Source organism: Pimephales promelas, chromosome 16, assembly GCF_988280905.1.
Source record: "Pimephales promelas chromosome 16, fPimPro1.hap1.1, whole genome shotgun sequence".
Taxonomy (NCBI): domain Eukaryota; kingdom Metazoa; phylum Chordata; class Actinopteri; order Cypriniformes; family Leuciscidae; genus Pimephales; species Pimephales promelas.
This window is the reverse complement of record NC_142784.1, coordinates 29,021,914-29,045,192: the sequence shown is the minus strand read 5'-3', so window position 1 is coordinate 29,045,192 and position 23,279 is coordinate 29,021,914. Positions and strand designations below refer to the sequence as shown.

General features: G+C 36.8%; 1 protein-coding gene across 5 annotated transcripts in view; it reads left to right on the top strand.

Annotated features, from left to right (window-relative positions):
- npas1 (neuronal PAS domain protein 1) overlaps window positions 1-23,279 on the top strand; it is an 80,993-nt gene that overhangs the window by 33,246 nt on the left and 24,468 nt on the right. For all 5 annotated transcript variants that reach the window (XM_089121413.1, XM_089121415.1, XM_089121414.1 and 2 more), the window contains 2 exons: window positions 3,539-3,714; window positions 8,068-8,306. In XM_089121413.1, the coding sequence (XP_088977539.1) occupies window positions 3,620-3,714; window positions 8,068-8,306 (334 nt within the window). In that variant the 5' untranslated portion in view covers window positions 3,539-3,619. The remainder of the gene's footprint in view (window positions 1-3,538; window positions 3,715-8,067; window positions 8,307-23,279) is intronic.

Sequence of the window (23,279 nt, the reverse complement as noted above, 5' to 3'; positions counted from 1 at the left end):
GTCAGAATTGCGAGATATAAAGTCAGAATTGCGAGATATAAACTCACAATTGCGAGATATAAACTCAAAATTGCAAGTTATAAAGTCAGAATTGCGACATATAAACTCACAATTACGAGTTATAAAGTCAGAATTGCGAGATATAAAGTCAGAATTGCGAGATATAAACTCACAATTGCGAGATATAAACTCAAAATTACGAGTTATAAAGTCAGAATTGCGAGATATAAAGTCAGAATTGCGAGATATAAAGTCAGAATTGCGAGATATAAACTCACAATTGCGAGATATAAACTCAAAATTGCAAGTTATAAAGTCAGAATTGCGACATATAAACTCACAATTACGAGTTATAAAGTCAGAATTGCGAGATATAAAGTCAGAATTGCGAGATATAAACTCACAATTGCGAGATATAATTTAAAATTACGAGTTATAAAGTCAGAATTGCGAGATATAAAGTCAGAATTGCGAGATTTAAAACTCACAATTGCGAGATATAAACTCACAATTGCGAGATATAAACTCACAATTGCGAGATATAAACTCACAATTGCAAGATATAAACTCACAATTTCGAGATATAAACTCACAATTGCGAGATATAACTCACAACTTCGAGATATAAACTCACAATTATGAGATATAAACTCACAATTTTGAGTTATAAAGTTAGAATTGTGAGCTATAAAGTCACAATTTTGAGAAAAAAAGTCAGAATTGCGAGATAAAATATTGCGATCACCTTTTATATTTTTTATTTTGTGAGGCGGAAACAAGCTTCCATAGGTTTGTAACGGCATACATAGCATTCTTCGTATACGTATATATTACTTATACAGTTCATGCATTCCCAGAAAAGCAAAGCGATGACCTTGGTGTTGCTATCATTGTTAAAACCATGCTGAACTGTTTTAGACCAGCTTTCAAGGCACAATAGCAATCTTGGCAATGAACAGCGAATGTCTCTCGTTCTCAGTCTAGTAGATGTGATGCTCTTTACTTTATAGTTGACTTTCAGAGCAGAACGTGACCTTCTCTGATGCCATTGTACGTTTGCGAAGGGCATGAATGCCAGCACACCTCACATCAAGGTTACGGAGTTAATTGAACAATTACGGTGGACAGGACCTCCATTATGTGTGTAGAGATAGTGAGGATGCTGAGCGAGATCCCGCTCGCGATTAGATGAAGCATGATAGGCTAAAGACCAGCAATCACTATGTGTGTGTGGTACAGTTGCTAATGCTAATTGCACTCTTTCACTTGTAAACATGTTTTGTTTGTCCATGTGTGCTTCTGATCTCTTATATGTGGCAAATTTTGAGCAAATTATGTATCACATACAGTTTATACGCCATTTTGAGTTCACATGCTTCATTTAGGTATCAAATGTTTCTTAAGAACTATGAATAAATGTGGAATATGGTCGGGTCAGATTGGTGAGAAATGCTTGAGTTTGAGTTTGGTATCTTGCAAATCTGAACACATTTCCAGACCTTGTTGTGATCTTATCTGAAACATTACACTGTAATAAATTATTTTTTAAAGGTGGTGAATAAAACATGATTGGAAAATGTTTTACAAGAAAATACTATTTTAGTATTTTTGCTTAAACCTTTTATGTTTAATTTGAGGTTGCTTTCCCTTTCTTTGTAATTGTTTATTACATTTATTTGGACTTTTTGAGTGATAATTCATTTTTTCACTCTAGGATTTTTTTTTAGTAAATTTCCCAAATAATTACAAAAAGCAAGTAACACAGTGAAATTTTAAAGTAGAAAAACTGAAATAATGTGTTCTTAAACTTTGAAAATATTTCAAAGTACACCTATTTTTTTCTGTGTAGATATAAATTGGGAAGCGGGAGAGAAAAGTCTTGCAAAAGTCTTCATTTGCTCTCCATTATATCTCATTTAATCAATTTAGACATTGAAAAGATGTCATGTGATTTTTCTTTCCTATGGGCAACAGAACATGGTCAAAGTGATGTATGATGGCTTTTAGCATATTAAAGCACATCTCATACAGTCTCGCCAGCGCATGACTAAGCTGTTGTGAGCCATGATGATGTTGCTTGTTCCTGTCATGGGATCACCTGAAATTAACGGCGCTTTACAAGTTCGTGTCATGTCAGATGTGGCATCGACCCATATGATGAATCTGCTGATGTTGTGTGAGTGTGTGTACCGTGCCAGGTCAGGTCAGAGGGTAAGTGTAGGGCTGTGGCATGTAGCCAGTATGACTGTGTTGTGATTTACTCAGAGCTGGCCAGCGGGCATCTCACGCCTGTGGGTATGGCATCATGCTGCTGGAGGGCAAGCTGGCCCTTTAAATGTCATAGAGATGGGGCCAGGACAAGCACTGCGGCCAAACAGCCCTGGAAACTCACGGAATTGTGTGTGTGTATATGTGTTTGTTAATTGGGTTTTGCTGTACGGCCATGTTGGATTTAAAGAGAGACAGTTGTTGTTACTCTACTTTTTGGAACATTATTAACATTGTATATCCAACCTAACCCGGATATATACAGTACAGCTAACTGACGTTAAGCGGTATGTGTATATATACTGTATATATATATATATATATATATATATAATATTATATTATATATATATAATATAATATTTTATATATATATATATATGAAGAGTTCAGATGCAAAAGCCTCTAAGTGCCATTTAAAATTTTTCAAAGTTCAGTGATTTCACTTAAATGGCAATGGTAATTACCTATTAATTGTTATTTAAGTGAAATTACTGAACTTAAATATGCAAGTTTGATAAAAAATCATCATTAAAGAAGAAAATTTCAAATGGCATTTAGAGGCTTTTGCATCTGAACTCTTCATATATATATATATAGCATATCTCAACTGCCTGAATGCTTTTATTGTTGTAAAATGTAAATTATATTATCTCCCAGCTCTAATCTGCTAAAATGCAACTAAGGCATATATATATATATATATATATATATATATATATATATATATATATATATAAATGTCTCTCTCTTGTGACTGTATTCATATATTTGGTGTTATTTGATAAACCATTGCAAATACACAAATCTCAGTGGCTGATTAAAAACCCTTCCTTTATTCTGCATAACAAGTTGGGGGTCAGAAACGGAAAGTTCGACAGAGCTTTGTTTACCGAAGAAACACACCATCTACTGCCTGAGAGTAATTTTGCATTTTGAATCAGCACGTTTTAAAAAAAATGTAGAAAATACGCATTGGTTACGAACTGACAAATCACATGCAAAAAATCAAACCAAATTTTCCATTAAGAACATACATGTTTGTGTGAAGAGGTCTCAGTCTTGAGTAACTGACAATATTGTGTTTAAAATATAAGTTAATTAATAATAAAAACGTCTGAAGCTTATTTCGAAATTACCCTCTTGCATGAGATTTTGCGTAATTATGCTCTGTATTCATTATAATAATAGTAAACAGTGTTTTTTTCAATCAAGTTAGCATCATTATAGTTTATTTCAATACTTATTTGACTGTTCTTTTGTCTTTCAGCTCTTCTGTTGGGGGTCTCGGACTGACATAGCCTCGGCCAATCATAGCCTGAGTTAGAGGTGGCGGCCCATAGGGGGCGTGATGGCGGCCATGCCGTTCGTCAGCGAGGGGAAGTGTGTGAGTGTGGAGTGGGATTTCTTACAGGGACTACTCGCCAAACCACCCACCTTACCCTGGTGAGGATAAACAAGCACACACACACACTCACACACCTCGATGAAGAATTTTCCTGAACACACAGCTAACAATCAATTTCTCTTTCGCCACGGCTCAATGTAAACCCTTGGTTTGGATCTATTAGCATGAGATTAACTAAATTTTAGTAGAATTATTAATGTCCGCTCTGCTGTGGAGGATATAAAACTAAACAGAATCAATGGCTCCGTATTGATTGAACCCTCCAGGGTCGTTTTACTACAACGATGAGATGTTCTAGCTTGGAGAATTTTTACTTGGAACAATACTGTTTATACACCAGTAAATCTCACAGGGCCAAAACACTGATCGACTGACTTAACTTGACGCATACAGTATGGTTATATTCTGTAGACCTGGGGCCTATACCATGAAGCCGGTTTAGGTGGCTAGCCTGATATGTTTCAGTTTAGTTTGCACCAACCCTGGGTTTTAGGCACCATTAAAGGGTTTGTTCACCCAAAAATGAAAATTAAGTCATTAATTACTCACCCCCATGCTGTACCAACCCCGTAAGACCTTCGTTCATCTTCGGAGCTCAAATGAAGATATTTTTTATTAAATTTGAGAGCCGAATCACTACCACATAGGCTCCTAAGGGAATGACTCTTGACGGCCCAGAAAGTCAATGAAGAAAATGTTTAAATATTCCATGTGACTACAGTGGCTCAACTATAAGTTTATCAAGCGACGAGAACACTTTTTGTGCGAAAAAACAAACAAAAATAACGACTTTATTCGACTATTCCTTTTCTTCCTTGTTGGCCTGAAACGAGACTTCAAGAGATTTCAACGACGCATGCGCGAGAATTGCGATCTCCTTCAACTACTTCAGTTCAGTTCTCGCGCATGCGTCGTGGAAATCTCTTGAAGTCTCGTTTCAGGCCAGCAAGGAAGAAAAGGAATAGTCAAATAAAGTCGTTATTTTTGTTTGTTTTTTCGCACAAAAAGTGTTCTCGTCGCTTGATAAACATATAGTTGAGCCACGGTAGTCACATGGACTATTTAAACATTTTCTTCATTGACTTTCTGGGCCGTCAAGTGTCATTGCCTTAGGCACCCTATGTGGTAGTGATTCGGCTCTCAAATTTAATAAAAAAATATGTCTTCATTTGTGTTCCGAAGACGAACGAAGGTCTTACGGGGTTGGTACAGCATGGGGGTGAGTAATTAATGACTTAATTTTCATTTTTGGGTGAACTAACCCTTTAAAGTGGTTTGTCTTTTAGCAGTGTTCATCGCCATAGTAACTTACGCTCCATGGCTAACCTGGTCCGGGGCAGGTTATGTTCCAGGTATAAGGTTGCAAACCGAACTTGGACCAATCAGCTGTGAGCAAAGTGACACATGTCTGGTGCGATTCAGTTTTTAAAGACAAAATCGTCCGGCTTTTAGCTTATTTAGAATAATAATTGTGTATGATTTAGATATGATGTAATCATTAAACCCTTAATCGATCACATATACAATTTTTGTGATAATAATTATTATCACGCAGTTTAATTGAAGGTAGTATATATATGCTTTAGAATCAATAGATAAATCTATAAAATGACCACATGTGAGCTTAAATGTCAAATTTTCTCTATCTTTATCAAATGTATAAACTAACTTCACAACTTTTACTTGCACTGATATAGCAAGCCTTTTTTATTTTAGTTGTCCTCTTTCATAGACAGCTATTTTCCCTCTCGCTGTGTAAATTGTTTAAATTTTTTAGATTTTTCAATCTCATAATATTCTGTAGTGAATCGCGCTGCTTAATCTCAGTTTCACTTTTTCTCAGCTTGTGATTGGTTGTTCGCCACTGATGTCACACCTAAACTCAGGATCAAAGAGAAAGTTGATGATCAGCATCATGGTACCAACAAAGCCTGGTTGGATTGGTTTAGTTTTGTCAACTCAAAACTAATCCTGTAACCCTGAGTTTGTTAAACTACCATCATGGTACAGGCCCCAGGAGTTTAAACTTTTCCAATCCTTGAGCTTTTAAAACATGTAAATAAAGTGAACCTAGAGCACGTTTGCGCTCCCAAACGCACATGCAGAGATGGACTTCGCTGCATTTACTGTGCCGGGATGCTCTCAGACGATGAATAAACCAGATCACGTTTATTTGCATGCCGCCCTTCGCTTTGAAACACGCAGCGCATCAGACTATTAAGTTATTTAATTAAATCACAGCCTTTGATTTGATAATCACATAAAGCTCTATCGAGATTAGCGTGCAGCCCCATTATTTAAATTTTACATTGGATATAATTTTATTAGTTTTTATCAACTCTCGACTCAAAGCCTCTGCCGTTCCACATATAGGTCTTAAACTATTGTTAAAAAGCTGAATCAAATAAGTGCTGATTTACACTCTCCTTCCCTTAAAACACAACACAGTCCTGTCTAAACAAATAAAGTAGTGCTTTTTCAATTTGAGGAACTGACTCTTTTGTGTGTGCTTTTTGACAGTTGCCTTTTATTTTGTTGGTTCACACACACACACACACATTTGTCCACGCCATCCCTCGCTCCCGTGCTGATGCTGCCCTGCATCTGCAGGGTGAATGAGAATCAATGTCACAGACACAGAAAGAGAGCGAGCGAGGCGCGTTCGGCTCAGTCTTTCAGTGCAGTCACAAATTGTAGAGTCGCCGTGACAACATAATTCCTCCACTCAGGCCCCATTGAGAGCGAGTCGATATCCAATCAGAGCGACAGCTACCTGGGCCTGTCTCCGCGACAGCCCCTCCCTCCATTGATCCCTCAATCAAGACTGGGGCTCACCACCCTGGAGGGAGCCTGGGAAAGAGACGCAGCGACTGGATTTGGGATGGACTTCTGATGTAAGATCAGGCCTCCTACCGGTTACAGTGAACCTGATCGTAGGTCAGTCATCACACTCTGAGGCGCTTGGAAAAAGTGTGGAGTGCAGCAGACAGAATCAGAAAAGATCCAGAGTGACACCTTGTTGATTATTATCGATCTCCTGTGAGGTTTTTGCTGGAAATGACGTCACACGACCTTAATAAAGTTGGCATGAAATGAAAATCTATTTTCTAAATGCATGTTAGTAATCAAAAAGATGTGACTTGGATCTTCCGGGTAAAACAACAGACTTCTTTATGGGGACATATGCTGGACTTAAACTCCACCCCTTTTGTTACACTCACGCAAGCTCGCATTCAGATCTGCCTTCATCCAATCAACCGATGTCTTTTGGAGAGGATTGTACATGCTAAATCTCTTTTGAAATGATATTTTACATTAATATATATTATTGTTCTTGTTTCTTCTTTCTTAGTCTCCACTTTTGACTATTCACGTGTAAGACTGCTCTTGTGTACCTTCTTTCCATTATGTTATGTGCACACCATGGACACATCTAGACAATCAAATCAATGAATATCAAAACTCTCATACTTATTCTTGTATTTCTAATATGCCATATATGAGTTGAGTACTATGATTAGATGGACTGGACCTGGACTGGATTTTGCTTTATCTTGTCTTTAAATATGACCCTCTCTTCCTTAATGAACTTGAGAATGTTATGGTATTAGCATAGTACAAGGAGATGATGTATGCAGAGCGGTGGAGAAACATCGAGTGTTGTTATTAACAAAAAGGAAATGTTCAAATCACTTAAAATTGGCGCGATAGCTGATTCGAACGAGTGATGTTCGACGGCGGCATCCATCTTTGTAATGTAGGCTACAAAATCTGCTTCAAAATCCCAGCGCTGTCATCATCGTGTAAAGCCCGCCCCAACGTTTCTGATTGGTGCTTTGATTTTGACGGATTGGAAATGGGCTTGAATGAGCTCTTTGCCAGACTAACTTTCAGAGCAAATCTAAATTTGCCGGAAGTTGTCTGGGTTTTCCCAGGCGATATTTGACCCAAATGTGGGTTAAAACAACCCAGCATTTTTTAGAGTGTGATAGCTTTAAATAGTCTACCTAAACTAATCTAACATTGTAATAAATATGCATCACCATATATTGCTTTTATAAAATCTGAGTTTCTTATTTCTGGTTAATGCCAACATACACTTTAAAAATTGCTTGGTTGTTTTAACCCAACTTTGGGTCAAATATGGACAAACCCATCCATTGGGTTACATTTTTTAATTACATTTTTAACCCAACGTTTGGGTTTGTTCATATTTGACCCAAAGTTGGGTTAAAACAACCCAGCATTTTGAGAGTGTAGTATCACACCCTTGATGTTATGCACAATAAAGCATACTGTAGTTAAACAACACTAACTTGCCTTCATCACCCTGTCATTTACTGTCGTCTTTCTCCTTCTCTTCCTCTCTGTACTGTCTTATTTTTCTCCAGCTTGCAGAATTTGAGGAAGGAGAAGTCTCGCAATGCAGCTCGTTCTCGGCGGGGTAAAGAGAACTTCGAGTTCTTTGAGCTGGCGAAGATGCTTCCTCTCCCCGGGGCGATTACCAGCCAGCTGGACAAGGCCTCCATCATCCGCCTCACCATCAGTTACCTGCACATGAGACACTTTGCCAGCCAGGGAGACCCACCCTGGAGCCCTCTAATGGAGGGAGAGAACAACTGCAACAAGGGTAAGCGTGATCATTACACCTAGAGTATTTAAAAGTTTAGATTGGCTGCTTAATATGACAAAGAAATTAGTATGGATGAACAGGTTTGAATTTTTCAATCCTGTTGCTAGAATTTGAGACATATATACCGGTAGGTTGAAATATATGAATTTTTTTTTTTAATAATTAATTAATATAATGATATATATATATATATATATATATATATATATATAAACAACAGTACCAAAGTTAAAACCCAAATTAATCTCAGTATTGGCAGTATTGTTTTTTTCTAGTTGTTAAACTTGTATGATAAAACGTTTAATGCTAACTTACAGTATATTTCACATAAATTACACAAAATATTGCAATATTGGCAATTTTTCAATGTTGCTTCATAAACATAAAAATGTAAATTATAAAATGCCTGTTTATGAAGCGACATTGAAAATTTAATTTAATTAAAATTATGAATTAAATTAAATTTATTTATGTTAAACATAATCTCATAATTTTAATCATGCAAGTTATTTTATAATTATTATTTCTAATTCATTTATGTATTTAATAATTATATATATTTTAATCTATTGGTATTGGCAACTATTTTGGGACCAGTTGTTAGTTTGTGTTTGTTAAAGTTTGTGTGACAATTATTTATTGTCAAAACGTATGTTTTCCTTTTTTATAACATTTGAAACCGCAAGCCTGATTGTCTCAAGGTAACCCAGGTACACAAAAAAGATGAGAAATTAAGTGATCCTTACTACATCTCACATATTTTTACATACATTTATATGAGGCTTTCATCGACAACATCGAGCCTGACGGCGATTTGTATTTGAGGTGCCATTAACAGAGGAGATGACTTCGAGTGAACCACAACAAAACTCAATTCGAACATGACAGTGGCGGCCTGTCGATGAATACAAATGCGTTATTAATTTAAATGATGAATTTAAATGGAATAGGCTATTATTGTCTTATATGTACGTCACTTGGGACACACGCGTCGAAAATTGCCGGAGAAGCAGAGAGAGCGCTTACACATGCACACACAGAACGACACACACACAGAAAAGTAATTGAGATTGCGCCACAAGAGTAATCACTCGCAGTCATGCGGAGTTAAACACGGCTCATCTGAAATAATGCGTTTGCTAGTTCACTGGCAACTCATTGCAGCATACAAACTGTATACGGATTGTAGGAGCAAAATCCACTGTCGAAGGCATCATGGGATGCATATTCCTTTCTTATGTCTCTTTTCTGAGAGAGTCTCGCTCTGTCATTTGAGTTTTATTTGAGAGCAGGGTCATTTGGCTTCTCAAATACGCTCAGTCATTCATTACGTCCTCTGATAGGTTCATCTCAATTGTGAAGTGAACAATAGATCTAACAGCCAATTAGCCGCTGCCTGTGTGGAAGCCGGCGGGGATGAACAAAAGAGCCAGAGCCAGAGCTGAAGCTTGTTAACAAGTGGCCAGACCAAGGAAGTCTGTTTCTGAGAGATGGTCCTTTTGTAGCCCGCCTGCGAGCCTCATTATGCCTGCCGCATCAAAGCGATTCGGTCCTGTTAAAATACCTGGGCGAATGTCTCTCTTTTTCTGCTTGCTGTTTTTGTCTGTCGGTCTCTATATTCAGTTTCAAAGCCTAGTGAGAAGCTTTTTTTGCTGTCTGCCGTCTACTGTGACTTACTAGGAGCGTGCAACAGTCAATCCTTTAAAAATGTTGTAAACTACCTGCAAAATGTGGTTAAAGGATTAGTTCACTTTTGAAAAAACTTTTGCTGAAAATTTACTCACCCCCATGTCATCCAAGATGTCCATGTCTTTCTTTCCTCAGTCGAAAAGAAATTTAGGTTTTTGATGAAAATATTCCAGGATTTTTCTCCATATAATGGACTTCAATGGGAACCGGATGGTTCAAGTATCAAAAGACGGTTAATAACAGTTTCAGATGCAGCTTCAAATGTCTTTAAACGACACCAGACGATGAATAAGGGTCTTATCATGCGAAACGATCGGTTATTTCAAAACTTATTCCAAAAATGTAACTTTTCTAAGGACAAATGCTAGCCATGCTATATTCTCTGCGGCGCGTTTGTAACGTCACGTAATACGTAATTACGTTCAAAAGGTCACGGGCGACGTAGCCGGAAGTACAGAATCAAAATCGTCCGACATCGTTGTTTTTCCTTTTAATTCCTTTTTTTGTAAACGGTGTTTGAGTTAGTTTGCACGTTCAGCCTATGTGTTCAACTTGTAAACACTGACTCTGTACTTTCGGCTACGTCGCCCGTGACCTTTTGAACGTAATTACGTAATACGTGACGTTGCAAACGCGCCTCCCAGAATAGAGCAAGGCTGGCATTTGTCCTTAGAAAAGTTACATTTTTGGAATAAGCTTTGAAATAACTGATCGTTTTGCATGATAAGACCCTTATTCATCGTCTGATATCGTTTAAAGACATTTGAAGCTGCATCTGAAACCGTTATTAACCGTCGTTTGATACTTGAACAATCCGGTTCCCATTGAAGTCCATTATATGGAGAAAAATCCTGGAATGTTTTCATCAAAAACCTAAATTTCTTTTCGACTGAGGAAAGAAAGACATGGACATCTTGGATGACACAGGGGTGAGTAAATTATCAGCAAAATTTTTTTCAAAAGTGAACTAATCCTTTAATTACACTATTTAAAGGAGTAGTTCACTTTTAACAAAACTTTTGCTGATAATTTACTCACCGCCATGTTATCCAAGATATTCATGTCTTTCTTTCTTCAGTCGAAAAGAAATTAAGGTTTTTGATGAAAACATTCCAGCATTTTTCTCCATATAATGGACTTCAATGGGAACCAAACGGTTCTAGGTCCAATAGACAGCAACTGTTCAAAGGGCTTTAAACGATTCCAGACAATGAACAAGGGTCTTATCAAGCGAAACAATTGCTCATTTAAAAAAAAATTTTTTTTTTTTAAGTTTTATAAGCTCAAATGGTCGCCTTGCTCTGTTCTGTGATGCGCGTTTGTGACTCTCCTGTTCGAACTCGTTCATCAAAATGAATTAATCTTTTTCCGAGTCAATTCGTTCGTTTCGTTCGTTGTAATGACTCGGAACAAGATTCGTTCATTTTTAATATTAATATTAACGAGTACACTGCTGTTCAAAGGCCAGTAAGATTTTATTCGAAAGAAACTAGCACTTTTATTCAGCAAGGGCGTACTAAATAGGTGACAGAAAAGACATTTGTAATGTTACATAATGTGTATATTTCAAATATTTCATCAGTGTTTTCAACATTGATGATGATCAGAAATTTTTCTAGAGCATCATATCATATTAGAATGATTTCTGAAGGATCATATGACACTGAAGACTGAGTAATAATGCTGAAAATTGTTTGCTCACAGGAGTGAATTACATTTTTTAAAGTGTATGTAAAACATTCATCTTTGCCATCTCATAAATAAATTACATTTATGAATGTAGATACAATTTCAGCTTTGCCATCACAGGAATAAATTACTTTTTAAATATATATTTGAATAGAAAACCTTTATTTTAAATGGTAATAATATTTCACAATATTACCGTTTTCACTGAATAAATGCAGAAGAGAAATTTTAAAAATCTTACTGACCCTAAAGTTGTATAAATATAGTAATGAGACGCATAATATATGTTAAAAAAATTTTTTTTTTAAATGCCGAAGGAACTGAATTGTTTATTGTGTTCCAAACCAGGACCAATTCCATGTTGGCCCAGGCTGGTTTTTAAAAACGTAGCATTTCACACCAGGAATGTTCAATATAGACAGCAACTCATGTGAGCTCAATCCTCACGAGAAATGCACGGTGAGTTTACAAGAGGTCCGTGTCCAGCCTTAAAGTGCTGTCTAGATAGGCGGCTCAGTAGATTTTGGAACAGAGCTAATGTCCCTCACACACCCACTCAATCAAATGCATAGTATTACAGGACAGAAAGAAAAAAAAACACACAAAGGGTAGAATAAATTATCGGTGTGATTTGTAATTACAGAAATTAACTATATAACGAGGAGAGTGTAATTACAAGGGTTGTCTAATTGCTATTATTACTGAAGGGAAACAACTAGGCTACAATTAGGTGTGTGGATGTGTGTGTATTTGTGTTTGTGTCATAGATAAACATACCTATGAGGAAGTGAACAGGGCCAGACTGATATAGGTGTGTGTGTGGTAGTGTGTAGACTCAAATGCCACCTGAGAGAAACCAAAGAATGTGATACAGACAAGAGTCTCACATCATGATCGTCACACTTGGGAATATCTACTGCAACAGATTGCTGAAGTAAGGCAAACCATCCTTTTATCACAGTTTTATTAGTATAAAGGTTATTATTTGTGAATACCCACCACACATATATATAGTATTTATAATAGCTATATAGCTAACTTATAGCTAACAAAAACTATTGAAAATTAATTGAAATAAACAGAAATAATATATATATATATATATTAGGAAAAAAAATAGAAATGAACTTTGGCAACTAACTGAAGTTAAACTTCTTAAATTACTAAAACTACTATAAAAATAATTTAAAGCTAAATAGAAATAAAAAAAATGACAAAATCACATTAACTTAAATAATTAAATATCTTAATTTTAGTGTGAAGTAGAAAAATGAAAAGTTTTAGAAATCAATCGGCCTATACAATGGATACGTTATGCTCATCTTTTGCTCGCTTTTTTGACAGTATCTTTAGTAAAACGGCTCTATATTTAGCAAAAGACCTGAACCATAATCGATGCAACCCATTTTACAGAATATGGAACATATTGCACATAATAACCCCCATTGATATAGCCTGTCAAGCCAAAGAAAGGCAGGCTGTACTGCTCACACAAACAGTCCATATTCAAGTGCAATGGTTTTAATAGTGAAAGATGTGTTGAAGGATTATATGTTTGTTTCGGAGCATTTTATTCAGTAAACGAGGCCCAGTGTAACGGAGGTTTCACAAAGAAACGTTTGTTGACAGATGAAGCAGTCAGCTCTATTGAATCTGACAGCAGCTGCATCAAAAAAAAAACATAGTAAATGATTTCATAATGCTCAGTCTGTAGATGGCAGTTTTATATGGATAACGTTTTCAAAACACTTACTCGCATGCAAAAGCTAGCGGCTAGTTTCCTATGCAATGATGTTAGCCAATCATGTCAGTGGCCTTTTACTGACGAGGCTTAAACTGATCAGTTCAGATATGAGGATATCTGTTTCATTTTTAAATTATTTTATTAGCACTATAAGTGAACCTCAAGGTACATATTCAAATAAAAAAAATACATGTCATGTCCCAGCCCTTTGAAAAATATATATTATTTGCCAATAGTTCAAATGAATTACTTAATAAATTCTAGTTACATTTATTCATTTAGCAGACGCTTTTATCCAAAGCGACTTACAAATGAGAACAACAGAAGCAGTAAAACGAACAGTAGGACGACAATATGTAAGTGCTATAACCCCTCTTAGTTTAATTAGTTCTTTTACTGTTCATTTTCTTTCTCTTTACTCCCTTAAAACTCTTTAAACTGTTTAATCATTTAATTCTTTTAGACATGCTTGCAGCTTAGAGTCTTTTAAATAAGCCACAATAATAATAAACTTAATTTACGTAACCATTTGCACTAAAAAGAAAGACTATTTTGTAAATTAAAAATAGCAAATTAGCACACTCTGCTCCTGTTTAAAATGATTTGCGAAGTGATTAGTAGGTACGACACAGGTTTTCACACTGAAATAGCGGCAGCTGTTCAGTGAATGTGTCCTGGTGACGCCGTTTGCCGGGATGAGCTGATCCGCTACGGCCGTGATGCATATCTCAAACTGCAGTGCAGGAATGTGAGTCCGGGTCGGCCTCCTCTCAGGGCGGACGCTGACGGCGGGTGCGAGTGGCGTGAAACGGGGGAGGGGAGGCTGTGCGCGCTGGTGGAGGGGGTGGTATGGCTTTTGTCTGCTTCCCACGTTTCAAAACCAGGACTGAAAAATGAATAGACAGAGGAAAATCAATTGCATGACCTTCACACAGGGCGAGAGTGAAAGAGGGAGGAAGAGAGAGGGAAAGAGACGGGGAGGGCGAGACGAGGAGTAATGGAGGGACAAGAGGAAAAGTAAAATGGCTGTGACACAAAAAAAGTGATATTTTATCTCTCTTTATGAGCTTGTGCGTATGCATGTGTTGTGCGCGTGTGAGTGTGTAGTTGTACAGGATCTGCAGGGGAATGACAGTCTTTATGGATAATGGGGTGATTAAACCTTTTATGTCTGACCGTCAGACCTATGGCCCTTAAAAGGATACATGCACATATATTATCCCGCAGTGCATGCGGATCAGCAGATCAAGTACAAAACAAGCGGCTCCAGTTCCAAACTGTTTTTGCACAGTTTGTTATTAGTTGGTGGCATTGCTAAGTCAAGCATGACTATTACTGTTGCTCATATTTCGGGGTCAACCTTAAAGGGACACTCCTCCTTTTTTGGAAATAGGCTCATTTTACAACTCCCCCAGAGTTAAACCTTTTTTGAATCTATTCAGCCGATCTCCGGTTCTGGCGGTACCACTTTTAGCATAGCTTAGCATACATCATTGAAGTGCACAAGACCATTTGCATTTCTCCCAAAAAAAATGATCAAAGTGTTTCGATATTTTTCCTATTTAAAACTTGACTCTTCTATAGTTACATCGTGCACTAAGACAGACGGAAAATGTAAAGTTGATCCAATTAACGCTAGATTTGTTTTACATAAATTACAGACATGTCATCTGAGGACTATTTCTAATTGTTCTGTTATTTTGCTTTATTACCAAACTCAATATTTGGCTCGTTCTTACACAGTGTTGGGGAGTAGTTAACTACAAGCGACGCTACTAACTTAACTACATTTTTCAGTAGCTTGGCTGTTGCTTTTTAAACAGTGTAGCTTTTCCAGTAGCTAACTACTTTTTGCAGCAAGTAGCGGTGTAGCTCGAGCAAAAGCTACATTGTGTTTGCCGAGCCTGCGCGAATCAGTGCGATGCTAGGATGTTCTTCTTCTTGTTAGATTAAACTCATTTTTTGCCATTACCGCCACCTGTTGTTTAATCACACATCTGCGGCTAACAGTTCACTGACGTACAGAAGTGTGTTGACACACACATGATGATGTAGCAAGGTGTGACGGCAGATTTGGAGGATGGAGAAACAACTTAAGTTAATTACCCATGGCCTTATTTGTCCAAGTTCAATCGGTATTTTTGAGAAAATGTTCTACATGCAATTTACGTTGGATGTATACTTTTTTCTTGCAATGTTGTAGACTATTTGTTGCAATTTTGCACTTTCGATAAACATTCTGAGATATTTGACTGTTGTGTGTAATAAAACAATACTTTTTGAAATCATAATTTTATTGCATTGTTTTAAAACAATGCAATAAAATTATAATTTCAACAAAAAGTATTGTTGTCCCCTTCTGTCCTCAGACACTTATTCAGTTATTAATAATATACGTTGTTCAAAAAAGCAAAAGTAGTTTCAATGTAGCTAGCTACTTTTTGATAGTAACTTGTAGTGTAGCTAACTACTTTTCCAAAAGAGTAGCTTGACTGTAGTTTAACTACTTTAACTTACGAGTAGCTTGTAGCTTGTCAAACTACAGTTTCAGAGTAGCTTCCCCAACACTGTTCTTACATAGTAGAGCACGTTCGCACATGCGCACTCTTCAAACACGTTACTTCAAATCTTTTGAAAAACTAAAAAAACATAAATTCCATTTGTATGTATTCTAAATAAATGGCACCGGTTTTACTGAATGTCATCTTGCTTATTTTCCTCAAGATAAGTATTTATTTCATCCAAAAGTGCTGCAATATAAATACTATGCCTCTAACCACAGGTCGAAAGCTGTCGTTTAAACCACACAACTTAGCGATGCTGTTTGCAAATGTTCGTTGGAACGATTGTTTCGGGAAACACCGACTCATTGAACTAAGCCGATAACGACGAAACTTGCGACCATAGTTGGCTAACGATGCTTTCTGGGAAACGCACCCCAGAATGATATCTCGCATCATGCAGCTTATTGAAGACAGACCATTCCTAATGCCTGCTACAGACTGTGCGATTTCAGCAATCCTATAAGATCATTACAAATCACACTATTTGACATGGAACTTGGGTACGACATGTACAAACTATTGATTCATTAGTATAGAGGAATAAAACGTCATCAGCAAGAGCTACTGTAGTGGTAAACAAATAGAGCAAGATGAATCACACTGTGGTTTTCTTTTTGCGCTAAAAAATAGAGGAGGAAAACGAAAGAGGAGAATATGGATGCGGTCATGGCTAAGGGCTAGTCGTCTTTGGGTCGTGACAACAGCCGTCTTTGAACCTCTCTAACTGTCATCTTTTGTTTGGGACAGCCTAAAATCTTATTCTGTACCGGATAACATTGGAATATGTATAGGTGGAAGACTGACATACAATGCCAAAGACACGACGCTACTGCCTAAAACAAAGGAAGATATGGACCTTCTGCTGAGGAAAGTCAGAGATGGGACTAGAAATAAACATGAAAACCAAGATCATGCCAACTGATAACATTGAGCTTGACGGAGAAGAAATCCATGATTGTTTCGAGTATGAACCTTTTAGGTGCCCTTGTGACCACTGATTTAGTCGAAGATCGACGTATTCAAAATATGGTGCTGGAGGCTAGATGGACCAACAAGTCAATCATAGAGGAAATCAAACATGAAATGCCACCCAAAGTACAAACGATGAAACCATGTCTTCGGTCACACATTTCGAAGGGAATAACCACTGGAAAAGGATATCGTGATTGGAAAGAGTTCAAGGTGGCGAGGAAAACTGCAAAAGGCCCTGTTTACACCCTGGTTTCGGTCGATTGGATCACAAGTGGACGAGGAAAACATTCTCGTTTACAGCTGGTGTCTCTTTTGTCCACTTTCAACCCCTTCTGTCCTGATTTTTTCCAAGGGGAGGGTCTATGGATGAGTAAATGTATGGACTTTTAACCTCTACGCGACCAGAGACGATGGAAAGGTCCTTGAAAGTGCTTGAATTAATCGTTTCCCGCTTGAGGTACTTTGTTATACGTTGCCATGATGTTCACGCGCCACAAAACGACTACGATGGTACCTAGACATTTCACAGACACACCATGAAACATTGCAAAAATAGGCTGAAACCACTGAAACCTGATGCCTGGAAATGCAAGTTTCAAGATATTTGGGCTATTTTATATTGTATTTGATCTACACTATGTTAACCCCACATTAAGTCGTTTAATTTGAGGGTACTGGACCTGGAAAGTCCTTGAAAGGTCCTTGAATTTGAAGTTAACCGAGGTGTGGGATTACACCTGTATGTAGCATCTTCCTCTTCTACTGATCCGATCGACCAAAATGCATCTTAATACCAGGTGGAAACCAAGTCAAAGAGGTGGATCGATGCGATTACAGCAACTACAGGACGGACGCTGCAGGATTTCGGCAGACTAGCACAAAACCGAATCATTTTTAATTATTTAGATTAAGTCACCAACACTCGAATCCGATCTTTTAGGACATAACCACAATATGTTAAATACAATTTAATTAGTTTTTTTTTTTTAACAAGAAAACACTTAATTCATTTGTTTTTCAGTCACACCAGCAAAGATCGGATCGTGGGCTTACTTTCCAGTAAAAATGTCTAAACATCGTTAAAACAAGATTCATTTACTTAAAATGTTCTTGTTTTAAATGAAATAAAATAAATAAATAAACAGTATTTAAATATAGTTTTAAATACATTTGGTGAGGTTTGTTATTAAAAAGAAAGAATCTTTTGATACATTCTTTGTTGTATTATATTTTGCTTCTCGTGTTTGGATGTTTTTAATGTGAAACAAGACAAAAGCAAAAGCTTTTTTTATGACGATTCAATAATGTGGTGCTGAGTTTCGTCTTCAGACGTTGTAAAAATGCAGCTATTATTGTAACTGTAAAGATGAAATGTTGTCAGCTTAGATCGGTGCTACAATGTTTATACAGTGTGGGAATTTTCATTAAGTTCTGACTCGCACACATTTCCTTTTGTCCAGGCCTCGTCTTGTTTTTGACTTTCACACCGTCTCTCTTTCTCCTTTTCACTTGTTTCTCTTACTCTCCCTCCTGCCAGCTCTCTATGTCTCTCTGTCTCTCCTATTTTCAAGCATTTAAAGCACTGAGGGCTTTTAAGGGACGTTAATTGCACTCAAATTATGTTCGACCGTGCTAGGAGAGAGGTAACAGCTTAGAAAGAGGGAGCGCGAGAGAGGGAGGGATGGCAGAGTGAAATGATAATTGCAGCGGAGAGGGACATTGCGACTGGAGACGCGTTCGTCTGTCTGAGAGTCATTCCTCCTGTCTCATACGTGAGGTAAGAGGTGGGGGAGCACAGACCGCTTTACATCCACAGCCCTGTAAACAAGTTGCTAGGCGATCGGCCTACGATTCCCATCAGCCAACTGGACTGAGCAAGCGAACATGGAATGAAAGGCCAACCTTGCAGTTTCCATAGTAACCTTCGAACTTTGTTAAAAGGTTGTCAGCTTGAAGGAGGGGGAGAAGGAAAAGAGGAAATAAATGAAAGAGTCAAAATGAGCTGAGTGTGGAGGAGAAGAAAGTCAAATGACTTTAGTTATTTCATTCATTATTGTGCTTCAACGTCCCAAAGACCCTCAAAGCTGACCCACGAGTCAAGCTTCACATGACCCTGTTATTACGCAGAGGTTTCTCATTCTCAGTTAGGATTCAGGTTTAAAACTTGCTCTGAAATGTTTCTCTAAAAAGTCCATAGGGGAAATAAAAATGTACTAAATGAGATGAAAGCTGACACAGTAGAATAAATAGAAGAAAATGATTTGCCTTGTATTCTAGTCATAATTAATGCGTAAGATAATAAAACATTTGTTTAAATTAAATTAAATATTGCGAATCTTTAATATTTAATATAACACAATTTTGAGAGGTTTATGCTTAAAACAATTAAAAACAATTTTCAGAACAAAACTTAAATCAACAAATGCCTTGAAACAAGTATTTCCTAAAGTTGTAAATTGTAATTGTAAAAAAATGTAATATTTGAAAAAAAAATGTAATAAAAAATTTAAATATCGTCATATTAATTGCAAGATTCAATGTATATATATATATATATACACATGTTAAATATATAATATTTTAAATATATAAAGCAGCAGCAGTGTAGCAGATCTATTCCCCCAAGATCAAATACATTAACATTGCCATATCCATTACCATGCCAATCTCTATTACCATCCCAATCTCTCAGAGAGTTGTCATGACAGAATTGTAATCATTAAAATATACACATGAAAAATCCAGTATCCAATACCAACAGATTTGCTTTATCAAATAGATCCTCTGGACCCCCAGTCTGAGGAACATCACCATCATTCTCATCCTCTGCCCTATTGGGCCCCGTTCGACTTCGCATTAGCCTCTGCTGTTGCGACTGACTTTGGGAAATGAGGGCCGACTATTGTCCATCCATCAGGCAGTATGGCTCCTGTCAGCCCTGCCCTATAGCTCGACTGCATCACTCACAGCCCTGTGGGAAGACCCACGGTGTTTGGATGAGGGGGGTTGCTTAACTATTCAGTCGTCAACACGCATGTGACCCCCAAAGACGAACAAGCAGTGCTCTGTGTACCCACAAGTACTGAGTGGTGATCCCGCTTTCTGCGCCAGACCCCCTTTTCAGGCCTCTGAATGGGACAGACTCATTGATATTCCTGCGAGGGGACCCCATTCTTAAAGTGCCACTGAGTTTTGGGGTGTGTAGTTTGGGTGCAGGGACTCATCTATGTGTGATATTTTCAGTGTGTTCTAACGTTTAAAGAATTGTTACCAAAAAAAATAATTAACTAAAACGGTCATCATTTATTCACATTTATGTCATTCTATAGCCTACACTTTTATTTTTCTTCAGTGGAAGTCAAAAGGAAATATTTTGTGAAATGTTCTGGCTGCTCTTTTCCCACATGAAAATAAAAGTGAGAGAAATTATACATGACAAAAAAGCACCGTAATAAGTATCGTAAAAGCAGTGTTGCAATTTTGTTGAGTAAAAGTGATTAATTATTCCTTATTAAATTGTGATTGTGTTTTTTGCATATTAAGAGAGAAAGATTATCAAATGAGTAATAATGACAGTCATACAGATTTTGGATTCCCTTGTGAAAGAGAAGTGTGCTTAATTATATTGAATGTGCACTAAAAAACTCTCAAATTAAAGCCCACTTTAAAAGAGTTCACTTTCATGAATGTTTCTTCACACTTACGTTTTAAAAAGGGCACTTTACCCCAAATGCAAAGTTTTACATAATTTAAAAAAAAAATATTTTAATATTAATTGTTATGTGTTGACTGACATACTAAGGCTATGTTTACACGGATACAATTCTGAAGAGAAAACGCAAAAGTGGCATTGCGTCATCACTTTTTATTCTGCGTTTAGACGAGCGTTTTGGGTGGGAAATCCGCGTGCATGTGGTGACGCAAAAGTGTGTGAAATTCGATGTAGTGTGCACTCCAGGCGGCAAGGTGGCGATGTGAAGCACTGCCACACAATAATACCAAGTCTACGCACCTGCGTACAACCTTCACTGTCTAGCAGACTTTTGCGTTTTTACCCTTTAGACGGGAACGCGGCGATGGAGCGTTTTTAAGATTTCCACTCTGGAGGGTGGTTTCACTTTTTTCGCGTTTTTAAGCTCCAAAAACGCCGTCGCCGTGTAAACGAAAGGTACATCCGATAAAATATTTTTACGTTTTCACGCGCGAGCTTTCTCGTGTAAACAGGGCCTAAAGCACAATAACTTTTTTTTGATCTATAGTGTGTTATTTATTTAATTCAAAATTAATTTATTTTAAATGAACTGAATTGCAACATTAGCCCCGCCCTTTTTCGGCACTGCGCAGTTTCTATTTCCACAGCATGAAAGTAAGATCTTACGGATTTCTGATTATAAATGGACCACTTGTTTTAAAAACTTACCGGTCTACAAATTTTCATTTTGACATCTGCTTCAAACATATCAAACAATACTTTGTTAACTCGACAATAAGTAAACCCACCAGCTAATTACTCTTCGACTGCGATGAAGGTCAAAACACAACAATCTAAAGATTTAGATGCGTCTTTGTTTCTCCTGGACATAAGGTCTATAAATATGCCATTGCAAATATTACTATTACTATAATTATTATTAAGTTTACATAGAACATTAAAGTTTATTTTAGTTGACCATAAATGCTTATCAGTACATTTGACAGTAAACAAAGTTCAACGATTAAAGAAGTAATTATTAAATTATATATGAAGATGTAGTTAAGTCCTACAAGCGAACTTTGTTAAAGTTAAACTAATTGCATATAATATAAATTTAAACTATAATACATTGTCATTTAGTTGAAATTAACATGCAGTTGATTGTCCGGAAGGGTAAAATTGACGGTTATTTTAACTATTTTTACTGCTTAATAATAAAGTAGTGTGTAAGATTACATTAATTTGAATTAATTATTAGGGATGGGCAATGATTAATCGCGATTAATCGCATCCAAAATAAAAGTTTGTGTTTACATAATATATGTGTATGTAGTGTGTATAATTAATTTGTATATATAAATACACACACATGCATGTATATATTTAAGAAATATTTGCATGTATATATATTTATAGATAATTAATATTATATGTAAATATAAATATTTGATATATTAATAAAAAAAAGTTCTTAAATATATACATTCATGTGTGGGTATTTATATATATATATATATATACAAGTTAATTATACATACTACACACACATATATTATGTAAACACAAACTTTTATTTTGGATGCGATTAATCGCGATTAATCGTTGCCCATCCCTATTAATTATTGAGAAAGAGAGAGAGAATGATTCATACATCCATCTGTTCAGCATCTCTCTCTCGATTAGGCTAGAAAACAAAGCTGTGATTTTAATTACTCCCATATTGTGACGTTGCTAAGAAATATAATGTCGTGATTCATAAGCGAAACTATTTTATTACTGAAAGTTAAACTGACTTTGCATTAAACTTATTGCACACCTTCAGACAGACCATGGTATAATTCACAGTATTTCATTTCAGCAGCAATTACTCTTTCTAAGAGGCTAATTCTTTGAGTGTGTTAAAGCGCACCTGTTTTTCACAAGGTTTGACAAGAGGGTGAAAGTAGCATTTGTTGGTGTAAAATACCTTTCATTTCACTATCTGTTCAAGTCGATTTTCTGAAGGAGTGTATTTTGTCAGGCGAACACTTGTATTGTGGCAGGTGTACCACGGGAAAAAGGTTTATAGAAGTGAGCTCACAGTCCGTCTTCCGTTTAGTAGCAACTCAGACAAACGCTGTCATCCTCTCAAAACACTTATTGATTGCCACAAGCATCCCAGCCGCACATGCACACACACACACATCCTACTGTGAGTGCAGGGAATTTCAACTGGGCTTCCACAGCGGAAGATCAGAGCGAGGCATGTTTAAAATGCACCACGAGTGTCATTTGTGTGATTTGTAAATTTGTTTGTTTTGTGATGACAGGCGGCCCAGGATGCAGTTGTGTGCTGAGGATGAATTAGCATGTCTCTGTCTGTGTTATCAGCCCAATAAACCTCAGCGGCTCTGACGTTCGCTGTCTTTGATAGTCTCTAGAAATACCAGTAAAGAACTGGAATGGTGTATTAACAGCTGCTTAATGCTGTTATCAGCCGTTTCCTCCTGTAGTAACCAAAGAGTGTGACTGTCAGATGTGTCTATGTTTGAGAATATTACAGTTTGTTTTGTTAAAGAGCTTGGAACTCTTCATTATGCTTATGAATATGTTTGAATGAATATGTTCGTCACTGTAAT